Source organism: Schistocerca serialis, chromosome 3 (assembly GCF_023864345.2).
Source record: "Schistocerca serialis cubense isolate TAMUIC-IGC-003099 chromosome 3, iqSchSeri2.2, whole genome shotgun sequence".
Lineage (NCBI taxonomy): Eukaryota > Metazoa > Arthropoda > Insecta > Orthoptera > Acrididae > Schistocerca > Schistocerca serialis.
In genome coordinates, this window is record NC_064640.1 from 905,710,432 (window position 1) to 905,737,190 (window position 26,759).

A 26,759-nucleotide genomic window follows, 5' to 3' on the forward strand; every position below is an offset into this window, starting at 1 on the left:
TACAGAGGAAGGTAGCAGGCATTTTTGAGCCAAATTTCAAACTTATGCGTCGAAATGGCAGATATTTACACGTTTTCGAAGAAGTGATTATTTAATTTTGTTTTGCAGTGTATATTCACGGGTTTAGTACGCAAACCAGCAAGTTTATACGGTGTGAAGGACGTTCCATTCTCTTTGAAGCTTCACAGCACCAAAATCTTTATGTGATATCACCAATACAACAATGACTGTTTTTTTATTATGTTACTAAATCCTTCGTACCACATCTCAGGTTTTGGTATGTATGTCACTTTCATTCTGAAGGGTTTTTCTCTTTTTTGATTTGTTCCGGCAAAGAATTTTCAACCATGGCCTGTCTAATTGAACTTGGGTTAACTCAGTTTTGAACGTCAAATTCTTTCACAAATTTTCCTGGCACCGTTGTAAAATCTCGCTGGGTATCTAATTTGAGTAGGAGCTTCGAATGGTTTGCTATGTTGTTTCTGAATAGCAAATGTGGTATCAAATTTTAAATATGTTTTATGGACATTATGTGCATATTAGTTTATGGAACGCGCTTCAGACTTTCCATTTACTGTAGTGAGCAATTTTCGTACACAATCTTTCTAGTTTTGTAATCTTTATTTCAAAGATCGCACAATCATCGCCTGTATCAAAAGAGTTGTGTTTATTGGGGATTTGAACTTTATTAAAAGGTCACCAATTACGTGTAATGCCATTCAGAATTCATAAAAATTCGATGCATTTCCTGTGTTACTTGTGAGACCCCTTTTTGGTACCTTCATAATGGGTGCTGATGCTTATTTGTATAAAGGTTGCACATCGCGTACCTGTCATTTTTCCAAGTGACTGCTGAAGTATAATTTTTTCTAAAGAAATCTTATGAACATTTGTCTCCAGGAGCTCTTTATCGGGGAAACATCCATGTGGATATAATCTTCAATGTGCCTTAGTAATCACATTGATGTCTAATTCGTGTAAATATTCTTCTCGAGTAAAAGGTAACCTTATTCGTTTCTGAATTACCTGTATTCCTAAATATAGCTTCAGACAGTTTTCGTTTCCAAGTATATCATAAATGTGAGTCGTTGATAAGTGCTTCCAGCTGTCTTTGTGCTTCAAATATCGTGAAATTCTTCCTGTTGACAGCTTTGTAACTATAAAGCTCAGACGGAACTGGATGCTGTCCAAGACTTTTCTCATAGTGCTTCTCTCTTTTCTCAGACAGATCTATTTGGTAATGCTGGTACTCTCATAGAGTATAATCAGATGAGTCGGTGATACTGCTTGAAAGGTAACTGACTTAGAACATTCTGCTTTACTATACATTTAGTTGTTTGGAAGGATTTGTTTTCTCAAGAAAGCGAGATTCATACAGTGACGTCGAACACTTCCCTTCCCGTATGCAATATTCGCTGATGGGAGGGTTTTTCTCCTTGCATAGTTCATCAAGAATCTTCCCCGATTATTTCATACTTTGCATGTTCCTGAGACACAAAATTTAGTCTTACTGTTTGGGGCTATGGTCTGATTTAGCTCTCAAGCTTTATCCCATTTAGTGACGTTTATCTCTTGTAGAGACATATTTTGGCGGACAACAGGCTTGATTTCTTTCAGTCAAATTAACTTCATAGTGGCTAACATGCCGTGCAATCCTCTTAATCTCACTCCATTTCATTTCTTTTGGATCAAGAAATACACAATGTAACTCATAGGAGGGAGTGTCTTAATTTGAGCGACAAGACCTGACACAAATCAGTGCTGTAGACCAACGACCACTTGCTTTGTATAGCACCTAGAATGGGGTGATTTCACGCTGTTTAGGTAAGTTCTAGGCTGCTTTTACATTTATACTGGCAATATAATGTACTGCTGGAAGATTATGATTTCACGTTTCGTGAACGACGAAGTCAATAGAGACGGAGCACAAGGTCAAATTGAAGAAAGATATAGGTCGTATCCTCTCAAAGGAACCATCCCGACGTGAACCTTAAGTAATTTAGGGAAATCATGGTAAACCTAAATCTGGATATGCCTGTTGTGTGGCACTTTGAAGCGCAGTTCCCTCGAATACGAGTCCACTGGACCACCTCATTCAAAATCGTACATTGTTCACTAAGTTCAATTAAAATAAGAAAAATCACAAAACATGGATTATATGATTGTCATCAGATAATGCATATACTTCCTGGACCCTAGATGATGATGATGATGTGGCGTCAGGTTCAACAGATCTGAGAGTGAGGTGGGGGAACCCTTCGTTACCCATAGATGAAGGTTACGGTGTGGCATCTTATCATAGAAACAACTGGCAAAAGACTCGTGACGGACGTGTACTGTTACGAAAGTAGGATTACCACATAAAGCTGAAGAGAAGAAAAATCTGTGCCTTTCCGTGGTCTGCGCTTCAAGAAACTGATTCAATAACGTTACGGCGTTACAAAAACAGTCCAAAATTTAAATTTCACTACGCATCATTTATGTCCGATAGGAGGACGTTAGTAGTCAGTCTGTCATATGCCAGAGAGACTAAGTAGCAACAAGATCTCTCACGGTAGTACAAAGTGTGAAGTTACTTGGGACAACGAAAAGAAGCGCCAAAACAAGTTGCACCAGCCACCCGCACTGGTGCAATGCCCATCAATAGAACAATTGAATTACATCTTATATGTCGAGAGAATGTCTGCATTTCCATTGAATAACAATTCTTTCAAACCAGATACTTTTGCACTGATATCAGTATCGGTGTTTGTTCTTCTAGGCTGTCCTTGCTATAAGTTCTTGGAGTCAATTAATGGCACTCTTTGCTTGTTACACCAAGGCTAAAACTTGATATTTGCAGCAATCGCATATTGTGTTTGTCTTCCTAAAGGAAAGTTTACTTTACAATTTGTTTGTTGATGGGTGCATATTGCACTGCCAGGAAACTGTCAAGCCTAACATCTAGCACATATACCTGGGACTATGTATCACGAGGGCGAACAATTTCTGTGGTAGTATAAAAAAGAAGCTACTAAAATTAAAATCTCGGTAAACGTCCCGAATAAAGGCAGCGACCTACAACTCAGTACAACGTGGGATCCATCCATCACGAAACGTTCACAGCAGGGGTCGTAAGTATTCCCTTATTTATCGACGGACTGAGGATGGGTGACGACCTCTACGGGTATATAAGGACGAGACCATCTCTACATGGCAGCCAGCTGACACTTGGCGATGGTTGAGAAGTACGAAAGCAAAAACCTCGAGAAAATTAGACAACAGATGATTTTATGAAACAGTACGGATGTAATCATCATCTTACATTTGTAGACAGTTAGAAAGATTAGTCACTTTATAGTCATGGTTCCTGGTGCGTGAGACTGAACTGGTTTTCACGGTAAGGAACTTTGAGTCAGTTTGTTCAGTATTCGCGGACTAACTGTGTATTCACTACTCTATCAGCTTATCAACCGGAACTGTGCCTTGGTTTGTCAGACGGAGAACACGTTTTTTACAACCATGGACAGCATGTCAGCTGGTCCCTTATTCCTAATATGATAAAGTGTTCTTCGTACGAGGTTGCTACGTCTGCGGATTAACTGAAACTGGAACGTGACTTGCCTGTCGAGACCGCCTCCTCCTCCAAGTGCCCGGAAACAACTCTTAGTTTTGTACTATGCAGATTCAGTGTCGCTGTCCCAAAGCCCATATAACGTTGGGTGCGTTTTCAGGCTGAATAAGCTGAGAAAGTGTTTAAGGAGACTAAACAGCTATGGTCATCAGTCTCCTATTCAACCCCTGGGACAGAAGCAATGTACCTAATCTGTCAGTGTATAGAGAAAATTCAGTGTGCAAGTGGGAGAAAGTGTTGTATATGTTTGCGTAGCGTTTATCGGAGGCGGAACATGTAAACCAGTCCGGTCTTCACCTAATGGGATGTGGAAAACGCCTAAAAACGACATCCAGGCTGGCCGGCACACCGTCCCCTACTCGTTAATTCGGTGGACGGATTGGATTCGGGGTCGGCACACCTCCCCGTTCCGGATGCGGTCGCGTTAAAATGCGCGGCTACCCTGGTGGATGGTGCGTTTTCAAGTTTAACAGCTAATATCTCACGACACTCCAGTGTCGTTATCCGCTGAGATATTATATTTCAGTCGCTTGTAGTGAATCTTGAATGCGCAAGCGAGTTACGCAAAGGTCACAATTCTGATGTATTCATTAAAAATTACTCGACATACCCACGAGAAATTGTATTGCTAAATGCAGTGGCAGACCTCACGTTTTTCCAGGAAAGAAATGTCTAGACGGTCGCTCTTGTCACGCAGAGTTGCCGTCTTCTTGACGTATCGAGGTTACGTTACACAGATTTTTGTTGTGTTACAGTTTCAGATCGAGAAAGTGATATTTGACGGGACGCCCAGCGTGTTGCTCACATGTGGAGAATAAGGGCTACCTTACCAAATTTTTTCTGATAATTTAGTCGATTTTGACGCAATGTGAAAACACATACATTATTTAATTTCAAAAGAACGAAGTGATTCTTGTACTAAAAACGAAAATAAAACATAATATTGTAGAACGAACATAAGCACTACAAACTTCTACCATTTTTACTGATCGTATTTCCTCTGTCTCGAGTGATACTAAAACGTTCCAGACCTATTGAAAATGTATGTCCTTTCCTCGATTTCATTTTAATGGAGTCAAATGTCACGCGGGAAATGCTCGAGTTTCCCATGTCCTCGCGCTTTACATTGCGCATATTTTTAGTGTCTCACATTCTCATCGTAGTAAACTAAGAATTTTTTCTTTATTTTTCAATATTATTTTGAAACTTTAATTGCTCGGGAAATTTACTTCTCATACCCGTGAAGAGTTAGTCTTAGCATATTTCTTCATGGAATGTTTCCCATTTAAGCCTCTCTTCGGCAGAGCTAGACAGATTTTTCTGAGGGAAGGAGAATTTATAGATACTAAAGCGATCACTTCCTGACCCTGGATTCACCTGTCAGAGAAAATCACCTTGATGGGAGCTAAGTCGAGCAGACTGGACACTTATCAGTAGCCTTACTGGATTTGAATACCGTGTCATCGTCCAGGAATGGGGGGATCATATTACCCAAATGATCCACCACATCACTGAAAGATCCATTCTGCAGTTTTCTGGACAAAAGAAAAGGCCGCCTGTCCCTCGATGGAGTGACGACTGATGCTCTGCAGTGAGGACCAGGTGGGTGGCTCATGTTCTGACAAGCTGCAGAGAATTTCCCTGTCTTTTTGGTGGCAAGGACTAAATTTCACCATATTATAAGGGAGAGCCAGAAGAGATCGTGGGAACAATTCTTGACCATCATTAACCATTCCACGAAGAGGACCATAGTGTGGGAGACCATCAGGAGGATTTCTGGGGTAGGACGGAGGTGCGCAGTGGCTGCTGTACTGGGGAATGGCACTCTCCAAACTAGCCTGTGAGACATTGGCCAGACTATGAAGACCTATTATGCCACTGTTACTGCTACCTGTAGTCGGGATCCAGCTTTCTGGTGCCACAGAGTGGCTGCTGAGATGGTCAGTTGGGACTTCTAGTCCACCATTGCTGAAGAGTACAACTACCCCTTCTCCATGTGGGAGCTGGATTCTATATTCTCTGCAGCTCATGACACATCCCCTGGTCACGATAGCATCCATTATACACAGTCCAGTCATATTAATGTGACCTCATGTCAAAAGTCTGAATAACCACCTTTTGCAGTGCGGACATGCTGGAAGAGAGTCAATGAGGTTCTGAAAGGTGCCGACATGGATGTGGAGCTATGCCCACTCCAGTGCAGTGGCCAGTTGCGCTAGGTTTACAGTTGAGGATCCAAGGTGCGAACAGTCCAATCGAAGGTGGTCCCACAGATTCTAGGTTGGGTTTAAATCTGGAGGGTTTGTTGGCCAGGGGAGTATAGTCAGTTCATTCTGGTGCTCTTCGAATCACGCATGTATACTGCTAGCTGCGTGACATGTTGATTCTGCTGGTAGATGATATCATGTTGCAGAGAAAGAAGCTGCCTGTAGGGTTGGAAGTGGTCCCCAAGGATAAAGGCTACATGCGTTGATCCATTATGCCTTCCAAAACGACGAGATCGCCCAGGGAATGCCACAAAAACATTCCTCATATTACAACGCTTCCTCCTCTGGCCTGGACATTTCCAGCAATTGTTGCAGGGATGTACACGCCAGAGGCCATCTGTCCAATGGAGCATAAATAATGATTCGTTAGGAAAGGCCATCTGTCGGCATTCAGTGGACAGCCAGTTTCAACTGAGTACATTCTCTATCGTGATGAGAGGGCGGACGCGAATTTCTGTGGGGATCTGCCCTCCATTTTAGCTGATGACGAGGTGAGTGTGGTAAAAGTGTGAAGGTTTTGCGATGAGTCTGGACTATGGTCTCGGCTTTTAGGATGGAGATATTAGTATGTTGCAGAGAGGGTGGCTCATTCTTTTTCTTCCTGCGATCGTCCAGCCACGGCCGTCTGCTGTACTGTTTTAAAGCCTTCTACCATTTTTTCCTGGTTTAGTCTAAGTTTTAATCTTGACATGATATCTTTCCTTCGCGCATCATTGTGGGTACACACACTGTTCGCCGCAATTTCGTTACTTTTAATTTCTATTGCTGTTTTCTGCAAATGTGTGTTGGAAATGTTTCTTGAACTGCTGAAGTATAAGCATCTGTAGTTTAGATTTTATGTTTGACCTCTGTTATGGTTGATGATTCTTCACTTTCATACACACTAGGATGCAGTATTAACGTGTTTGGTATGTCACTGCGCTAGAAAACGGGCAAATAACTGGAAATGTAGATTATGTGGGAGTAAAAGTTTTATAGAACACAGGCTGTAGAAAAGTGAGAGTTTGTGTAATTATTACACATTCGGTATCTGTGACAAAATGATTGTATTAATGCATTTAACTTTGACGTATTTGGCTCTTCCTGTGCTGTTAAGGGGGGTAGGACGTCAAACGGGCCGACTTGGACCAGGAGAGGCACCACACGACATTTTAATTTCCACTGTCTACACTTTTACAAGTAAATTCATAAAACGTTGTCAGAATGACCAGGAAGGATTCAGGATTCACACTCGTAGCAGCCGAAGTTCAAAAACATAACAATATATATTTTTTTTTTACATGTGAAATTTCATAATTTTTTCACTTATTATTGGCTGCATTTGTTGCTGTAGGTACACTTTTCTTCATAAGTAAGAGAGACAGTTCGATGAATTTTGCACAGCATACAAACCATACTTACAGGTGTCTGAAACTCTAGAATCTATTTAATTTATGAGAAAATGAATGAGCCGTTACGTTTTAAACTTTATGTTTAGAAAAAAATCAAATTTTGTAGTTAATTATCTCAATTTTTACCACAGTTTTTAATAGATTTTGAATATTCTAGAGTTTCACACACCTGTAAGTATGGTTTGTATGCAGTGCAAAATTCATCAAAGAATCTTCCTTACTTGTGAAGGAAAATGTACCTATAGCAACAAATGCAGCCAACAGTAAGTGAAAAAATGATGAAATTTCATATCTAAAAAAAAATTATTTTGTTAAGTTTTTGCACTGCTATGAGTGTGAATCCTGAATCCTTCCTGGTCATGCTGACAAAGTTTTATGAATTTATTTGTAAAAGTATAGACAATAGAAAATAAAATGTCCTGTGGTGCCTCTCCTGCTCCAAGTCGGCCCGTTTGACGTCCTACCCTCCTTAAATCTAAGAAAGAAAGAAACAGTTTCACGATGTCAGTGCTGAGATAGCAGTGACTCTGAGGATTTTAACTCTGACGAAGTATAATTGGAGGAGATGTTTATTATCTCTCTCAGACCTATCCTTCGGGTGCTATCAATAAGAAAAACAGCCCAAAACAGTGTAGACTCTTTCTTTGGCAAACGAAAACAGGAGAAGACCATGACGCTGTTTGCTGGGCACAGGAGAAGGAGCTATCCAGACAGCAGGTGACAAGGTTAATAAGGTTCACACCGTACGTTTGCTGTGTGCTCGTTGCCTACGGCGGGGCTTGCCGTCTAGCAGCAGATAAATGAAAATCTGAAGGTAAGAAGAGTAAGCTACGACCACTGAATTCGTCCAAACGGTGAAGATGAACGCACTTCTGGCTAAAATGAAAATATGAAACCTGTTTGCGCTTATTTACCACTACCACTGGGCCTATTTCTTGTTCTAATCTTAGCTCAGTACCAGCCTCGTTTGGGGACAAACATTTAACTGCGCCAAAGTTGCAGACAGTTAAGTGAGATGAAATGATATGTTATAGCAATTAATTTTTATGTCTTCGGTATTTTCAGTGCTGATGAATCTAATAAAAAGATATACTCTTGGACTCAGTAGCGTCAATAAAAACAGTGCACTGGAAGCGCGTATATAAGACATTAATGACAAAGCTGCTATTGCCATAGCTCTTGTACATAATGTGAATGCGAACGAGGGTTTCAGTGGGGGAAAAGGGCTCAAAAGTTGGAAACATGTGACGTGGGACGACGATTCTACTAGTACAGTCTCTTACCACATCTGTGTTTACGTAGAGTACATCATGCCAATAGAACAATAAATACTGCCTCCTTCCAACAATGAAACGTGAAGGACGTTCTGAAGTGATTTTGTTTTATTGCAGTTTCTAGCTGGTTCTACTGTCATACTGAAAAGAAGAGTACGTGATGAGGTATGTGAAACCATTTTAGGCACTCATCTTCATTCAACGGCTTAGGTGTTATTCACAGTAGGGGTTGCATCTTCCAAGATGTTTAAACCTCCAACCATACAGCTTGAAACGTGCAAGATGGATCCGTGTGCATGGGAAAGAAATAACACCTTTTTTGAGCTTTACGAGCATCAGATTTGAATGTCACCGAGACATTTTGGTATTAATTTGAAAAACAATTACGGGGCCATTATCCTCATGCAGCATCTCTAAAAACAAATTAGAGCAGTTTCTTTGTAGCGAATAGCACAATATCCTTTTGGCAGCTATGTGCATCTTTATCCAGGAGGAGTAATGCTATTTCGAGTGCAAAAGATGGCCATACATTTCAGTAGGTGGGTGGTCACATTATTTTGTTCAACGTCTGAACGTCGCTATCAATATTTACTCCAGTCTCAGGAATAGTTTTTCGCCGATAAAAGCTTGAGATTCGCCACCGAGTTGATGTACACTCATACCCATAAGTGAAACGATTTTCGAGATCCACGAAAAAATGTTTTTCGTCTTGGTGACTCTATACTCACCAAACCTTGGCGGTGCGACACGGGCGTATTTGACACGACAGCAATAGACCGGTTAGTATGACTGCAGCAATCCATGTGGACAGAGATTTTGGAGATAGTGGTTCTGAGATCGTGTTGTGAGAGTTTGGCACAGAGTACTCGAATCGCAGGGAAACTGAATGGCACAGTGACCACACCATCATTTCAAAGCTTTGTATAAGATTTCAGTAGGGAGGAAACATTCAATGATGGTAGGTGCCAGGTCGACCATGTGCTGCACCCCATCGGCATCATCCTTATCGTGTGGTAAGTGTCCAAAGAAGGCCAATTAACACAGTACCTGCAATGACTAATGATCTTCTGCAGCCTCTGGGCCACTCATCTTTCGCCAAACCTCACAACCTACGATCTGTACAGATGACATACTGAAATGGTATGTGGACGTTTTTGGTGCTACGTATGGACTTCGGTTCCATCTAATGAATGACAATGCTTTACCACACAGGACCGAGGACTTCGAGGACATGTACCTGCAACACGACCACATTACTTGTATACAGGGGCAGATAGTTTCCTTGACAAATCCGACTGAACATGTATAGAACGCTGAAGACTGAAGGATTAAAGCCCGAATAATGCCATAAAAAAATGGTTCTGAGCACTATGGGACGTAACATCTATGGTCATCAGTCCCCTAGAACGTAGAACTACTTAAATCTAACTAACCTAAGGACATCACACACATCCATGCCCGAGGCAGGATTCGAACCTGCGACCGTAGCAGTCGCGCGGCTCCGGACTGAGCGCCTAGAACCGCTAGACCACCGCGGCCGGCAATAATGCCATCACGAACCGCTTGTTTAGAAAAGTGCCTTGTCGCAACGTAAGCTAGATGGCCTTATTCACAGTAAGGGGAGCCGTTTTGAAGCTTGTATTGCCAGTTGCGAAGGAGCCAATTAGGGCGGGGGGGGGGGGGGAGGGGGGAGTGTGGACACCTCTCGTACTGACGTTCTATATACCATTAGCCGACAGTCACCACACACGTTAAATGTTATCCACAGCCGCAGCTGATTCTGGGGTGTACTTCGTAGTTACATCATATGTGTCAAGGCGGGGAGAGCACTTGTAGTTTATACATTATCGTCACTCCTTACGTTATTTCGTGGATCTCAAACATACCTAAACTTAAGAACATGAGTGTAAATTTAAGTGTCCTCACTATAATCACTCACGCTACTATTACCGCCATGACGTTTCTGAAACAATCTTTACAGAGACAGCCCATCAGTTCTTCTAAACTCGTAACATGAAAAAACTCGTAACATGAAAGAACTGACACTAGTTAGTCATTAAAACTCTACAGAGCGGCAGCTTTGATAATGATAAGTTGACGCAAATTTGAAAACGCTTTTCCCCCGGTGTCAGTATTCTATCTCGTCATCTGGCTCCCTTAATAATCTTAATGATACGTACCTTACATTTATTCTTTCATCATTTTCATCTCTGCCTTTTTTTTCTCTTCCTTCATGTGTCTCTGTAGAATTTTAATGGGAGACGATATACAATTATTAGTGAAGTTTTTTTAGTGTGTAAACGTCACTCACTTCAATCATCGATCAACGAAAACTTCTGAAATTATCGTGTACATGGCGCTGTCTCATTCCGAAATGGATTTTAACATGCAATGATGTAGGACTAAATAATCCCTACTGAACTGGAGTTACAGCCTCCGTTCTGCTTGCATGTAAGAGCAGCATTTCGTTGGTATGAACACTAGAGCTACATGAAAACTTTTAAAGATAGTAGAATATGAGGTACTCATCAGAATGAGAGAAGAACTGTCAAGATACAACCAGCTACTTGAACGTTAAATGTGACGTTTATAGGAAAGTGAAAGCAAAAAGCTGGGAAATTTGTAAAGGAGGTTTTATCAGACACACACTAAGAATAGAAGTGCCCTCTGATTTAAATTTGCTGAATATTCCCAAGCGAAAGTGCGGGTCGTTCCTTGTAGAGGATGCGCTTTATTATTTTCCAAGTCTTCAGTTATGTGAGTAAATATTGCCATCTCTGCCCATATCACCGAACGACGTGGCGCAGAGGTCAACGTAACGGAGCCGAAAGCTGTAAGACTCTGGCTGAAACTTCAGTGCGGCTACTCGGACTGAGGCTGCTCGTCTTGTGTTAAAACCGCTTTAGGCGAATGCTGGAAAAATTCACCCTCCAAGGCCGCGGTCGCTTTTCCTGTCCAATTGTCGTCCAGGTTAACTAATACTCCGTCTCTAATGACAGTGGTATAGACTATTGACAAGGTGTTAAATCTCTTAAGGTAAATGTATAAAGGAAGTAGCTAACTGCACTTCTCCGGTAGACGTTTCGAGACAAAGTCAGGTATTTAAAACAGGGAAAAAGATAAATTACCGGTGAAGTGTTAAATACGTGACAATAATAAAACTGATACTTAAGCCACCACAAAAGAGTATGTAATTGTGTATTTACTGTAATGGCTAATTGCCGTTAACAGCAGTCCTTATTTGAAACTATGACCAAAACAAAACAAAGAAGTAGGAACCGTTTCAAAGTATAATTTTGGAACTACTACCGTAACAGGTGACCGAGAGAGAAAGCGTCAAAGCAGAAGTGCATAGGGGGAATTAAGTCCTCAGTAGGTCCAACGATTTTTTCTCTCACCTACCCCTTCTCACCTTCTACAATTATTTATACATGTGTAAAATGTTAAATTGCACCGTGATTTGAAGCCCACGATAATACTGAGTTCCCCCTATAACTGGCTGAATAACTTAATTCCTGGGTCGGAGGCAGGAAAAGGGCAAACTATCTTCATTAGCACTATGTCTATTAAAGTATTGCGGTATTCAAATAAATCTTCAGGTTCAGGGCAACCTTTATCTTATCTGAATTGAAAATCAACATGAAAACTGTAAGTATCAGTACTGGTTTTCGATACTAAAATGACCATGTGAAGTGACACTGTCATTACGTATAGTCGAGATGAATGGGGTTCAAATCCCTGTTTGATAATTCACATTTAGATTCCCCATGCTTCTCCTTAATTACTTTTACGATAGTTTCTTCAGTAAGGTTCCTGCTAATTTCCATTCCCATTCGAGTCCATTAGTAGTTTGCTTCTGAGGTTGAAACACCATTTAAATGTCTGGAGTAATACTACGAAGCAACATGAAATAGAACAAAGGCATTAAAACAGTGTTAGGGACGGTGAATGGAGGACTTACATTTTCTTGGGAGAATTCTGGCAAAATGAGAATATCAGTTAAATCAGTCGAGGAAATCACACAGAAGACGACAATGTGACCTAGTGTACATTACTCGAATACACTCCTGGAAATGGAAAAAAGAACACATTGACACCGGTGCGTCAGACCCACCATACTTGCTCCGGACACTGCGAGAGGGCTGTACAAGCAATGATCACACGCACGGCACAGCGGACACACCAGGAACCGCGGTGTTGGCCGTCGAATGGCGCTAGCTGCGCAGCATTTGTGCACCGCCGCCGTCAGCGTCAGCCAGTTTGCCGTGGCATACGGAGCTCCATCGCAGTCTTTAACACTGGTAGCATGCTGCGACAGCGTGGACGTGAACCGTATGTGCAGTTGACGGACTTTGAGCGAGGGTGTATAGTGGGCATTCGGGAGGCCGGGTGGACGTACCGCCGAATTGCTCAACACGTGGGGCGTGAGGTCTCCACAGTACATCGATGTTGTCGCCAGTGGTCGGCGGAAGGTGCACGTGCCCGTCGACCTGGGACCGGACCGCAGCGACGCACGGATGCACGCCAAGACCGTAGGATCCTACGCAGTGCCGTAGGGGACCGCACCGCCACTTCCCAGCAAATTAGGGACACTGTTGCTCCTGGGGTATCGGCGAGGACCATTCGCAACCGTCTCCATGAAGCTGGGCTACGGTCCCGCACACCGTTAGGCCGTCTTCCGCTCACGCCCCAACATCGTGCAGCCCGCCTCCAGTGGTGTCGCGACAGGCGTGAATGGAGGGACGAATGGAGACGTGTCGTCTTCAGCGATGAGAGTCGCTTCTGCCTTGGTGCCAATGATGGTCGTATGCGTGTTTGGCGCCGTGCAGGTGAGCGCCACAATCAGGACTGCATACGACCGAGGCACACAGGGCCAACACCCGGCATCATGGTGTGGGGAGCGATCTCCTACACTGGCCGTACACCACTGGTGATCGTCGAGGGGACACTGAATAGTGCACGGTACATCCAAACCGTCATCGAAGCCATCGTTCTACCATTCCTAGACCGGCAAGGGAACTTGCTGTTCCAACAGGACAATGCACGTCCGCATGTATCCCGTGCCACCCAACGTGCTCTAGAAGGTGTAAGTCAACTACCCTGGCCAGCAAGATCTCCGGATCTGTCCCCCATTGAGCATGTTTGGGACTGGATGAAGCGTCGTCTCACGCGGTCTGCACGTCCAGCACGAACGCTGGTCCAACTGAGGCGCCAGGTGGAAATGGCATGGCAAGCCGTTCCACAGGACTACATCCAGCATCTCTACGATCGTCTCCATGGGAGAATAGCAGCCTGCATTGCTGCGAAAGGTGGATATACACTGTACTAGTGCCGACATTGTGCATGCTCTGTTGCCTGTGTCTATGTGCCTGTGGTTCTGTCAGTGTGATCATGTGATGTATCTGACCCCAGGAATGTGTCAATAAAGTTTCCCCTTCCTGGGACAATGAATTCACGGTGTTCTTATTTCAATTTCCAGGAGTGTATTTGACTTAGTGAGGTAACGTTGAGGTGAAGATACTGGAATGAGATCGGGAGGAGCGGAGCTCAGATTCATATACGAGGGCGTGCTGAAAAGTAATGCCTCCAAATTTTGTTATGTGAAAACTGTTAAAGGTTTTTAAATAAAACAAAACTTATTAATATTCTACATTTTTATTCTCCATACCTACATATTTATTTCTCAATATAGTCTACCTGGCGACGAACACACTTCTGCCAATGAGACACTAGTTCGTTGATACGGTCAATGTAGAATGTTTGACTTTTTTGACGGAGCCATAACCGCACCTCTGCTTCCACTGCTTCATCACTATCAAACTGAAGTCCTTGAAAGTGTTTTTTAAGTTTTGGAAAAAGATGAAAATCGGAAGGGAATCAAGTCGGGACTGTATTGTTGCGGCCACATGTAGTAAGCATTGCTTCACGCAGTGTGGAATGGCGAAACAGAGGCACGCCGGCGGCCAAGGCGTTGCAAAGTAGGCAGGCACAGATAGCCTAGCTGACAGCAGCGGTCTACCGACAGGCTGACGCAAGGACGCACACAGATCGAGTGCCGAGTGAAGCCTGGAGAGTGCTGAGTAAGGGGAAGTGAGGCCAGCACGGTAAGTTACGCTGCAATATACTGCGGGAGTAATAACAAAAAGCTACCACCGAGGGTAAAAAACGTCCTCCTGCCGGATATAAATAATAGAGCGCAGGCAGCAACAGACAGAAGCCATTAGGAAGCAGTTCGGAGTTGAGGACGGACGTGGTCCATGTCCGAATGTTCAATCTTTGTAGGTGACGATTCCGGAAGTATGTTCCAGCTCGTTCACCACCAGATGTCAACTTCAGCTCTGGTGGTCGGCCCGAGTTCGGTCGGCACCATGGCTAACTACAGCGGGAACTTCCAGCAGGGCTGGCCGCAGCGCGGTCTCGGTCACAGGCGCCGCCAGAGACTGACGCTCGGACTTCACATCAACCCGGCCCCACGGTGCGTGGTCCGTTCATGACGGGACCTCGCGGACATCGCGACTGACGGCTTCCCAGCCGCCGGTGCAGCAGCCGTCAGCAGTTGACCTCACGGCGACGCGGCTCCGTGGGCGTGCCCGTACTGGGGCGCCGAGCGGCGACGAGTTCATCTCATCCACAGGGCATCCTGGCTTCAGCGGAGCATTGGTGGCCTGAGCTCCCAAGTGCGGTCAGCGGCGTGCGTTGCGCGCATTGTCGGAGAATCTACACAGCAGCAGCCAGGCGGAGGGATCCGCAGGGCTGGGCAGCGTTGACGAGGGAGAAATTGTAAAGGAAGTTCAATAAATACGAGGGCCGTTCAGAAAGTAACCTCCGGTTGATTTTAAAAAAATACACCAAGTTAAATAAAAATATTTTAATATATACATCTTACAACTACATCTTTGCACTATTTTTCTACATAGTCTCCATAGCGATTGAGGCACTTATCGTATCTCTTCACAAGCTTTGAAATTCCTTCTGCATAAAAATCACCCGCTTGTGCCTGGAGCCAGCCTGTGACCGCATCTTTGTGCTCTTCGTCGTCATCAAACCGCTGTGACCCGAGCCATTTCTTCAAATGCATGAAGAGGTGATAATCACTTGGCGCCAGGTCTGGGCTGTAAGGTGGATGGTTGATAACGTCCCAGGACTCAAGAAGGGCCGTTGTTCTGCGAGCAGAGTGAGAACGGGCGTTATCGTGCAAAAAAACGATACCGGAAGACAGCATACCACGGCGTTTGTTCTGTATAGCCCGTCGTAACTTTTTTATTGTTTCACAGTACACGTCTTGATTAGTGGTCGTACCACGTTCCATGAATTCAACCAACAATACCCCTTTGGCATCCCAAAACACCGTTGCCATCAGTTTTCTGGCAGAAAAATCTTGCGAGGCTTTTCTTGGTCTGGTAGGCGAATTTGAATGTGCCCACATCTTTGATTGTTCTTTTGTCTCCGGATTCACGTACTTAATCCAGGTTTCGTCACCGGTCACGATTCTGTTTAACAATGGTTCTCCTTCGTCCTCATAACATGACAGAAAGTCTAATGCAGAGGCCATTCTTTGAGTTTTGTGGTGGTCGGTAAGAATTTTGGGCACCCATCGTGCACAGAACTTACGGTAACCCAATCTTGCTGTCACTATCTCGTACAAGAGAGTCTTAGAAATCTGTGGAAAACCAGTAGACAACTCCGACATTGAGAAACGTCGATTTTCACGAACTTTTGCATCAACTGTCTGAACGAGTTCGTCAGTCACCAATGATGGTCTACCACTCCTCTCTTCATCATGAACGTTTTCTCGTCCACTTTTAAATAAACGTACCCATTCACGGACAACTCCTTCACTCATAACTCTTGGTTCGTACACGGCACAAAGCTCACGATGAATAGCTGCTGCAGAATATCCTTTGGCTGTAAAAAACCTTATGACAGCACGCACTTCACATTTGGCGGGGTTTTCTATTGCAGCACACATTTCAAACTGCCACAAAAACTAAACTAGCGCAGGTACGACGTTCACTCGACCACGGCTTGATGCCGACTGACCTGTTGAGTGCGTGAACGCACAGATGGCGTCGCTACTCCCCCCACAACCCGCACTGTGACCAATCGGAGGTTACTTTCTGAACCGCCCTCGTAATTGTAAAACTCCACGCCGTCTCAGTCTTTGGCGCAACCACTGTGTCTGCTGCTAACAAGTGGTGCAGAAGTCGTAACAGTATGGAGGAATATCGATGAGAGTGAACCCAAGGCGTCGGATTGTTGCAGATGTCGCAGCGCTTGTGTGTGGTCTGGCATTGTCATGCTGAAGGAGAGGCTGCTCCATGTGTGGATGAACTCTACGAATTCGAAACTCGATTACAACACGCAGCTTCTCACAGACAACCGTAGTTACCTTACATACTACAATTCGGAGCCCTCTAGCGGCAGAGGGCTGCAAATATGTAAACGTGAAGAACAAAGATGTAGAACGTTCATAATGTTTGTTTTATTTAAAAAGCGCTAAGCGTTTTCTCATAAAAAATTCGGAAGCATTACTTTTCAGCAAGCCCTAGTACTTCCACGACGAGTTAGATTTTTCTTGGTTTTATGCAGTAACTTCAGGTGAAGACTGGAGACAGTTTATTCAGTGAAACCACACTGCTGGAAATTTACACAACTGGAGATAAGAGATTATCAGACTTTGTGGAAAAAATTTAAGATATTCAGTTTATTGAACAAAAACCGAGAAATTATATAATGTAAAATGTACACGCACTAGGAACTGGTAACTGAAAATAGTAAATTGAATCATGTATATAAATCGTTTAAAGAAAATGGAAACGTCAAAAAATACGTGAGGTAAGTTTTATAATCCTAGGGAAATATGCGTCATTCTGCAGAAGAGAGGAAGAGAAGGAATTATTCCATTTGTGCGAATAAAGCTCGTCACAGAAATATTTTGAGAAGATGTAATAGAGTGGACTACACATAGCTGTCACAAAGTCTTTAGTTGCGTACGGTATAACAGAGGTAATGTAAAAATCCGCAGAAATGCAAATCTTGAAATAATAAAGAAAGAATTGGAAGATAGTAAATTATAATGATATGAGAAGATTAATGTTAGTGTAGGTTGGGAAAATCTAGACAACCTTCAAAGGCCGCGTACCAATGGAAATAAATTACAAAGTGATTACTAATATTTTAATGTATTTTTCAGAAAGTAACACAAACTGAATAGCTAACTGGCCTTCAGTGGTCGCATGCTCTGTGACGCTGCTTCAAGACGTAAGCGATGCACCTGAAACATTGCGTAATAAAAATTACGATTTTTTGAAACAGTTGTTAAACTAAAGAGGTGACCCGAAGAAATCTTTTCGATGAAAAAGACAAGGGTATGTGTCACATAGTCTTAGCATTAATAATCTGAAATTCATAGCTCCACTTCGATGCTGATGAGTTGTCGTTGAAGCTTTTAGTAAACTTGAAAAATAATTTTTACTGCATTGAGTGCTGATTATTTTCCATGTAATATCTTCAGATTTGCCGATTGCTGATCGCTGATCACCTTTGCTCAGTTTCGTGACTTGATTCTTCAGCTCAAGACTCAGTTGGAAAATCAGGCTGACGGTTTGAAGTTTGTCATGTATAATAAAATTTAGAATTAATGTTGTAAACTTCTGGAAATCATTGTGTATGGGTTAATACTTCAGATATCAACCTAAGAGCTGACCATATTACGTTTTATTTTTCTGCAGGACAGCATACTTTCAGACATTACTAATGTGTTGATAATTCATAATTTATATTTAGTACACTTATTGATACTGTTCCACAACTTAAGTGTTCGTAATAACTGACTGTGGAATAACAGTTTATTTGGTATTTTCCATATTTAGTTATGCGGTCCGTAAACAATAGATGAACAGTGTCCTTACAACGCCTTTCAACAAACTCATATGTGGAACGGGATAAACAGTACAATTTTTAAATAAATTTTCATAGCCATGTACTTCTGACATATTGGATTTTATTTGTCGCACACAAATCGGTGATAGAAGGCGATATGATTTTCCGACTCTAGCTTCTTTCCGTTGTCTCGATGTTCTTCCGTTACTGATATCCACGTCGGTATGCTTGCTACGTCATATCCATTTTCTTCGTTTTCTCAGTCTTTCTTCATTCACATTACAGTCACAATAAATAATGAATTAATTTTATGAAGTAATTGCACGAAATCTCTCGTATTTTATCCAAGAAATTGCCACGTATCAGTTATAACGTATATTTCGTCCAAGCATGAATACCTTTTGTAGATTTCCACTTGAACAGTCCGTGAATTGTTTTGCTTGCGAGATGTTTTAATTAGTATGAGTTTTAGTGTTCAGCCTGTTGATTGTTCCAAAGTGTTTTAACTTCAAAATCCGATGGACGAGTGCGATATCTTTCCTCTGATGGAAAACGACTATGCTAGCTACACTGCCTGTCTTGCGCCCAGCACATGTTCTGTATCATCGGGCTATTTTCTTCTATATTAAGGCGTCGCTGTTCTTCAGACTATTGCGATAAAATGTTGCAATAAGTATCAGTGTCTCGCCGATACTTTTTGGAGGAGAAAACAATAATGCCGTTTGAAGTTAGAGATTTTATTTTAAGTATACTTAGGGCATAAACATATCATATTGTTAGGAAACAATGACAATGACTTTTAATTGAAATCTGTATGCTCATAAATTACCATTTCTTTCACCATTTGATGATTTACTACATAATGCAAAATCTTGCTTGCACATATATTTTTCTTTTTGTTGGCATTAATGGAAGAGCGAAAATTCTGAACGAACTTCACTGATGATACATATTGCAAAATAACATTGTGTTGCGTTTGTGTCAGATTACATAGTTTCTTGAGCTTCTTCTTGTAGTTCATTGTTTGAAGCACTCGTAACCTTTCACTATTTACAGTTATTAAATTTCAGTCAAATCATGTGCTTCTTGGTCCATTTTCATTAGAGTTGAAAAGTTACTCTGCTATAATCTTGCTCCGATATGTCAGTCGCATGCTCCGCACCTCTTTCAGTCTTGCTACAGTTTCAACGTATCACAAAAGCATGTTGAGAAGAATATGTTGTTCGGACTTAACCGAATAGTGTAATATCTAATATCTCATCTCTCCATTTGGAAACACGTTGAAAACTGTTAGACTACAGAGGCAGGGACACTTTCGGAAAGAATGACAGTCGCTATAAACAGCTCACCGGTCTCACGCTCAGAATAATTCAAGCCAGTCTTTTATGTGTTTGTTTGACAATGAGGAACAATCGATGAATAGCCTACAGCGGGACGAAAATTAATCTCATCTCGATCCTTAAATAATTAATCAAGCTCGTTTAAATTAATGATGGTGGTTCCTCTGTGTGTAGTAATCTTGACGTCGCTCCAGGCCTTTCTCGCGAGCATACAATTTCTGTCATTGTAATAACTCACGCTGTTACCGTTTTATTTGATGTGCTCCATACAATTTTGTGAAACTGGAATACAAGCTTTTTGAATTTTGTACTTTTTATCATGTACGTGCTAGAATTGATGAAGATTATTAATTCGTTTCGCGTGTAGCCACAAGCAACAGCTCTTCAAATTGACGGAAGAATATTCTTTGCGTGAAGCGTCCATTGGTTTGGTGAAAACACCTTCTGGAAGGGTAGCGTATTCGGTAATAGCTTTCTGATTAGGTCATCCATACAAGTTGTCCTCCATTTTTTAACGGGCAACGGGTATTAAAAATACGTATTTCCTTTTAGTACCTTGGAGCGATACATAGGATTATATTTCACATTCTCCATATTAAATAATATTCTTGTTGTCTTGTATTTCAGTGGTATATACACAAATAACATTAATTTCAGTGATCTCTTTTCGTTTTCCATTGAAGGAACTGAAATAATTAATTTATTTGTTACGTTATTCTTCGTAATATCACCACGTTTTCACCAAGCGTTGACCAACGAATAGTGATGCTTGCGCATCTGCACTATTGATCATTTTTGTTCTAATGCCATCTTCCGAATAACTTTCATGGAACAGACCTAAAGTTTCTACGAGTACATCATCGATAACCTTGTAGTACATATACGTTATCTTGAACTTCATTAAATGAAAGCTATACTGCTGCAATGCTGTCTCAACATGCAAATTGTAGGCGTCTGACTCTCACCTCAAAATTAATTTGTCCATCGTCTCACGGTGAAGATAACAGCTTTGTTTGGAACGCTTTGGTTATATACCTAAAGTAAAGCAGCTGACTGAATGAATATCTGTGGGGAGCGTTACTTCGCTTTAACCTTAAAAGTCGTGTAAGGTACCTGAAATGCAGCAAAATAGTCAATTTTTTTCAGTTCATTTGCTCAACATGATACCACACTCGAAACTTTCATTTCAGGCTGAAAGATTTAAGTGAAACATAAAAAGTCGAGGCCAACATTCGATAGCTGACATTCCTTGCTTCATCAGATGAGTGTTTCCAGACAATGATAAGGTTTATCCAAGGTGTTGACTACGTCCTTATACGTAAATCCCTGTGTAACCCGAGAACTTTTTATAATAATGAGGAACATTATTGTTATGTACGTGACATCCTTGTGTCACGTCTTTTCTCAGCTTGCAGTAAAGAACAACGATAAAGTTTCTGGATGTGGAAATAAGTGAATTTGGTCCATGATGCTAATAATGATGTTGGTGATTTGGTCTTAAGTCCGAAGGCTGGTCTGATGCAGCTGTCCACGCTAGTATATCCTGTGGAAGCGTCTTCATCTCCAAACAGCTATTGCGACCTACATCCGTTTGATCTTGCTTACTGACCCTTTCCTCAAATCAAGTTGTGCCATAAATTTCTTATTTCCTCAATTCGATTCAGTAACTCCTGCCTAGTAAATCTATTTACCCGTCTAATCTTCCGCGTTCTTCTGTAGCACCACATTTTGAAAACGTCTATGCTCTCCTTGTCTGTAGCGCTTATGTTCCACATTTCACCTCCGTAAGTGGTCCATGTCAAGGAACATATTTCTAAAACATCATATATTGTCTTCAGTACTTCCAGCTGGCTGAGCGTTTTGATATGAAAAGGCGGTATACAACTTAATGGCTAATTTGACATTAGCTGGTTGTGCTTCATCTCCTATTAGCAGATGTGACTGGAACAGAACTTCAGATCTTTCTCTGCCGATAATACGTCCCAGTAGATGTTACTTAGATTATCGTGATGCTTACTGTAAACGATATCACACGGAGCCGAATCCACAGGATGGGTAATATATGTTATAAAACTTACTGGACGTACGCTATTCTTATTTTAATTGCAATAATTTTGATTGTTTTTGGGCATGTAGCAAACAAGACTTAAGGTTATCTGTCATGTTTATAAGATTTTCATTCGATGGTGAAAGAAAATTCCTTTTTAGAAATGCATGTATTAATTTATCGACTGAGTAGCAGAAAAAATTCACAAACTGTTCAAGTTTATCAGATCTCTTTGCACCTGACTGTCCTCTTGTTCTAAGACATATTTCATAGCGTACAATTATTTTTCACTTGTTCAATATAGAGAAAGCTCATAATTTACCGAGAAATTTCCACAGTTTTGAGTAAGTTATAAAATTCGTCTCCCAGACGTATTGTTATCCTTGTCTTGGGAAACCCTAAGGTAATATGACATATATTTCTATGTATGTCAGAATGACAAGTAAATCTCAAGTATATATATATAAATTTAAAAAATTTTCGTCTGACAAATTATTAAACTGACTGCTTTTATAACTCTTAATATAACTAAAAATAATCGGTCTTCCGACATGTGTTATTTGATCAGAAACACTACATGCACCATCAAAACAAAACAAACTATTAAGCTCTTTATCTGCTGAAATACTTGCTGCTGGTCGTCACCTCATTTTAACATTCGTTAATCTGCAGGGTCGAAAAGATGCTCCCGGTGCAGACTGCTGGAATATAAGACACTGCAATTGCAAGATTTAGAAAAATTTCAAAAATCAACGAATCATTAATTTTAATACTGGAGTGAAGAGGGGATATATTTAAATTTGTTATAAATAGTACAGAGTAACAGAAAGAGAAAAGTACTCTGTTTTTTCCGAAAAACAATGCCAAGAAATTTTTGAAAATGCTGTTGATTTGACTTTTATGTACTAAACGATATCATGAAGACAGTAGTTAGAACTTGAATATTATGTAGTATTAGCACATATGTGTTGCGAATACTTACATTTGACCAGGAGAAACTCTCTGAATTCCTCATGGTCGTAGAACACCGGCGGGCACGGCAGAGATGGACCGAACAGCGGTACGGATTCTTCAGAATAGATGGCTAGACGGTAACTGTCTTCCAGTGAATTGTATGTCACTAGAGCAAATACGTCTGCAAGTGTTAAGGATGTTAAATAATTACAAAATAAAACACACACTGACAGACCATCTATTCTCGTAAATTTTTGTGTGTGCTAAATAATTCAAGTATCTGACACAAATACAATGAAAATGAAAATAACAAATCGAAAACGGAGATTAAAGGTCGATCATTGATTCCACGTCTTCATGCAGTGAATGGATCCCCATGAGCAATGGCACACTTATTCACCTCGCAGAAACTGCACAGGTATATGAAGCTTCAAGTGCAACACTGACGCATGAATTGTTATTTACGAACTATGCTCCTTCGTATGTTCTAGCGTCGTTGACTGACGTCATTCATCAAACAAGTTCAAACATACTACTTCCAGGACGAGCTTTTCTTGTCGTCTATTAGCAACGTAGACAGAGAAAGTGAGACGTTTGCGAAACATTTTACGAAAACAAAGGCTCGCATTAATGTTACACATACAGTGACCGAAGTATCCCCGGAAGATATGAAGGCAAATATATGTGCGAGAAATTTCATCTGTAACTTATTTCGGACCAAAAATGGCCACAAGGGACTCTCTGACGACTACACAGACAAAGATAACCTGTAGCAGACTAGTTTCGTCAAAACTTGTGTGATGACCATGTGAATAGTGTGTTTGGTTGTGAATTTATTGACGAACTTTGCTATTGAGATAAACATCTTCTGTTCCGTTCTTGCAGGATAATAAATAAATGATTAATGAGGGGCCAATTTATTACAAAATACAATTAGTTGCTGCTAATTAACCAAACGTGTTTCGGTGTTATTGTACTGTCCTCAGTCTATGTTTGCTCGAGGTCCCAAGATTCATTGCAGTGTATTTACGATTTGATGAAGTATGATTCTGCAGAAAGTAGAATTCTTCATTCGCACAAGTTCTGTTTAGTCCTAAAACGAATACGATTATAACACGATACTGTCACAACGTAACAAGGGCATTTAAAAACGACCGTACACGTTATCTTAAACCAGTTACTTGGACGATACAAAAAGCTGCTAATTACATTACTTATGCCGAAGACCGACATAAATAGACTTTGCATGTTTATGCTCAAGACTAAGGTAAAATATTTCAATTTTCATAGGAACTAGTTCAGAAATTAATCAGAAAATGTACAGCGTAAGGAGTAAGGACCAAGGATTAGTGAAGAAAGTAAAAAAAAGGAAAAAGCTGTTATCCTTGTTAATTATTCGTCTCCTAGTTATCCTTTTATTCTTTAGTATTTTCATTGTACTTATGCCATTACACTGATTTGAATACTAGGGGAGGTTGGGCTATTGGGCATACATATATTTTCCCTGTCTTGTTTTCTTACGGGATTATGAGGCTGAAGTAACTAAATATATATCCATAAAATCAGTCCAATCAATCCTCTTTGACAGCCTTCTTTATATAACTTGCAATTCTTATATTTTATTGCCGTAACATTTACTTCTTGATTGTACCTTTGACAAATAATAAAAATAAGTTCCACATTAGCTTCGATCACACAACCATGCCACAGAACAGAACAATAATTTAGACCTAGATCTTCCTTTCCTAGTGTTTAGGATGGCGTGGTGTATACTAATGCCAAGCTTTTTGTGACAGCTATTAGTAGACATAAAGTAAGAAATTAAGATCCTAGCAAATCTAAAACAAAATTAGCCATTCCTACTAATGATGTGGTTATGTCTATTCAAGTACTATAAATACCGTAAGAAACAATATTCGTTGTAAGTACCCCTTGTGTGATATTCCTGGCTGTGACCACCAGTATTTTATTTGCCTTGACGCAGCTTGATACCCGTGAAGTAGCATATGGTACAAACGTGGCGTGAGGTACAAGCGGTAGATGGTACAATATGTACCAGTCCCATGGGAGAGTCCGCCAATTGTACTGGACTTGCTTCTGATTGGTCGGCACGTTCGGGTGCTGGGCGCCAAAACGCCTAATTTCTTTTATTAATTGTTTATATACTTTTCACTGTATTTAAACCTGTTTCTAGTATGACAATCTACGTTGAATACCCTACGAGTCTATCGTTTTTTTTATTATATTTCATTGGTTTTGAGAAACATAAGAGTAACGATATTGCAACCGAAGTGCTTCGGACACTTTCGGGTCGCTTTGGCGCGCCTTAGAGATGAAGTACTTCGGCTGCGCTAGTCACTCTGTTTCGGGCGTCCTAGAGGGCCGGACACGTATCTTAGTATCGTTCTTAGTATCGTGCGTTTCTTAGATGTGAATATGTAATAGTCACTCTGTTTCAGGTGTTCTTCAAAGCCGGACATGTACTCTATATCGGGCGTAGCCTAGTTTTGAATATGTAATACTCACTCTGTCTAGTGTGTACCGGAAAGCCGGACATGTGTATCATATTTCGGAAGTTGCATGGAAAAGTTACCCTACAATTATATGTCGAGTGCTCTAAAAGACAGTGTAAATGTGTGAATATTTGAATAATAACCAAACAGGATACATTAATCAGAAGTGTCGCTTACCATTATTGTCAGATCTTGTCCTCTGTAGATACAGAGACTAACCTGGGCAAGTGGCATCCCACAGAAAGCACAATCACAGGTTCGAATTGACAGTGAAGCAGCCTGCGCCGAAGAAGTTTTCACTATCGACGAGCTGTCTTCTGCGTTGGGGACACAGTTTTAGAAGACGACAGGTTGGTGGACAGAACGGTCAGAGACTCTTATTCAACCTCTCCAACTTACAGATCTGACTTCGAAGGGGACACATAATTTATACTTGTTCTTACAGTCTTAATTTTCATATTATTATTTTTTGACATTTATGATTATACTCATGTAAATTTTAAGCTTTCAATGGTAAATAATCCGCATCCATTTACTTGTATTTGGAAACGACCACTTTTTTTTTGTAGTAGCAGCTTTCCTACTTACTTCAATGTGTTTCTTAATACATTTGTATCCATATGTAAAACATAACAGTTTAATGATAGGTGGTGGTTAATAAAATAATCATAATTAGTTTACAACAGCCATTTCTCTCTTTAATGTATGCATTGAGTCATTAAACACCTCTGACATTTTTCCTTTATGATGAAAACTATGGGAAATGGGGATAAACATATGGATGAGTGAAAAAATTAGTGAATCATGCATCCTTATTTCTTTTTATCCTTACCATACGGTGAAACAGTAAACAAACAAAGGCATCTCCTACAAACAGCTTCCATTCTTTATAGTGAACAAGAAGTTGCTATTTAGTAACAATGACAATAATAGTAATAATAATAATAATAATAATAATAATCTGAGGTATTCACTGAGATGTCCGGTGTGACACTTACCTCCTATATTACAGTTTCATCCACTGCTCCACAGACCAATGGCAGCGTGGTTTCCACAACTCTACGCGTTGTCGGGTTTTGCTTTCTTGTGATCCATGACTTCTAGGCAGCAGCAGGACCGCGATAACCGAATTGTATTACCGTTAGACAGGTACTTCTCCCTCTGCCCTCTCTATCTAAGCACCTACGGAACTCCTCTGTGGTTGGCAAGGATGTCTGCCGGTTAATCATTACAGTCCCTTGTAGAATGAAGTCTGTTAGAGCGATTATTGCGGTTTTTTGCTTTCCTGACGTTCTCACTCCATAATAAAATCTTTATCAATGGGTCTTGGTGCACGTAAATCAAGTGAAGTGTCCAACAACAAATCGAAATTCTGGATCTTTACAATTATGCCACTCAATACTCGTCTTTCAATCGCCGTTTAAAAACGGTTTCTGATGTTGAAAAATTGTGACTGCACTAATATACTCTCTCCTGAA

The 26,759-nt window shown here is 41.1% G+C and overlaps 1 protein-coding gene across 1 annotated transcript in view; it reads right to left on the reverse strand.

Annotated features, from left to right (window-relative positions):
- The window catches only part of LOC126471314 (GTPase-activating Rap/Ran-GAP domain-like protein 3), a 346,167-nt gene that overhangs the window by 125,135 nt on the left and 194,273 nt on the right, over positions 1-26,759 (reverse strand). The window contains exon 12 of the mRNA XM_050099436.1: positions 22,797-22,949. Within this exon, the coding sequence (XP_049955393.1) occupies positions 22,797-22,949 (153 nt within the window). The remainder of the gene's footprint in view (positions 1-22,796; positions 22,950-26,759) is intronic.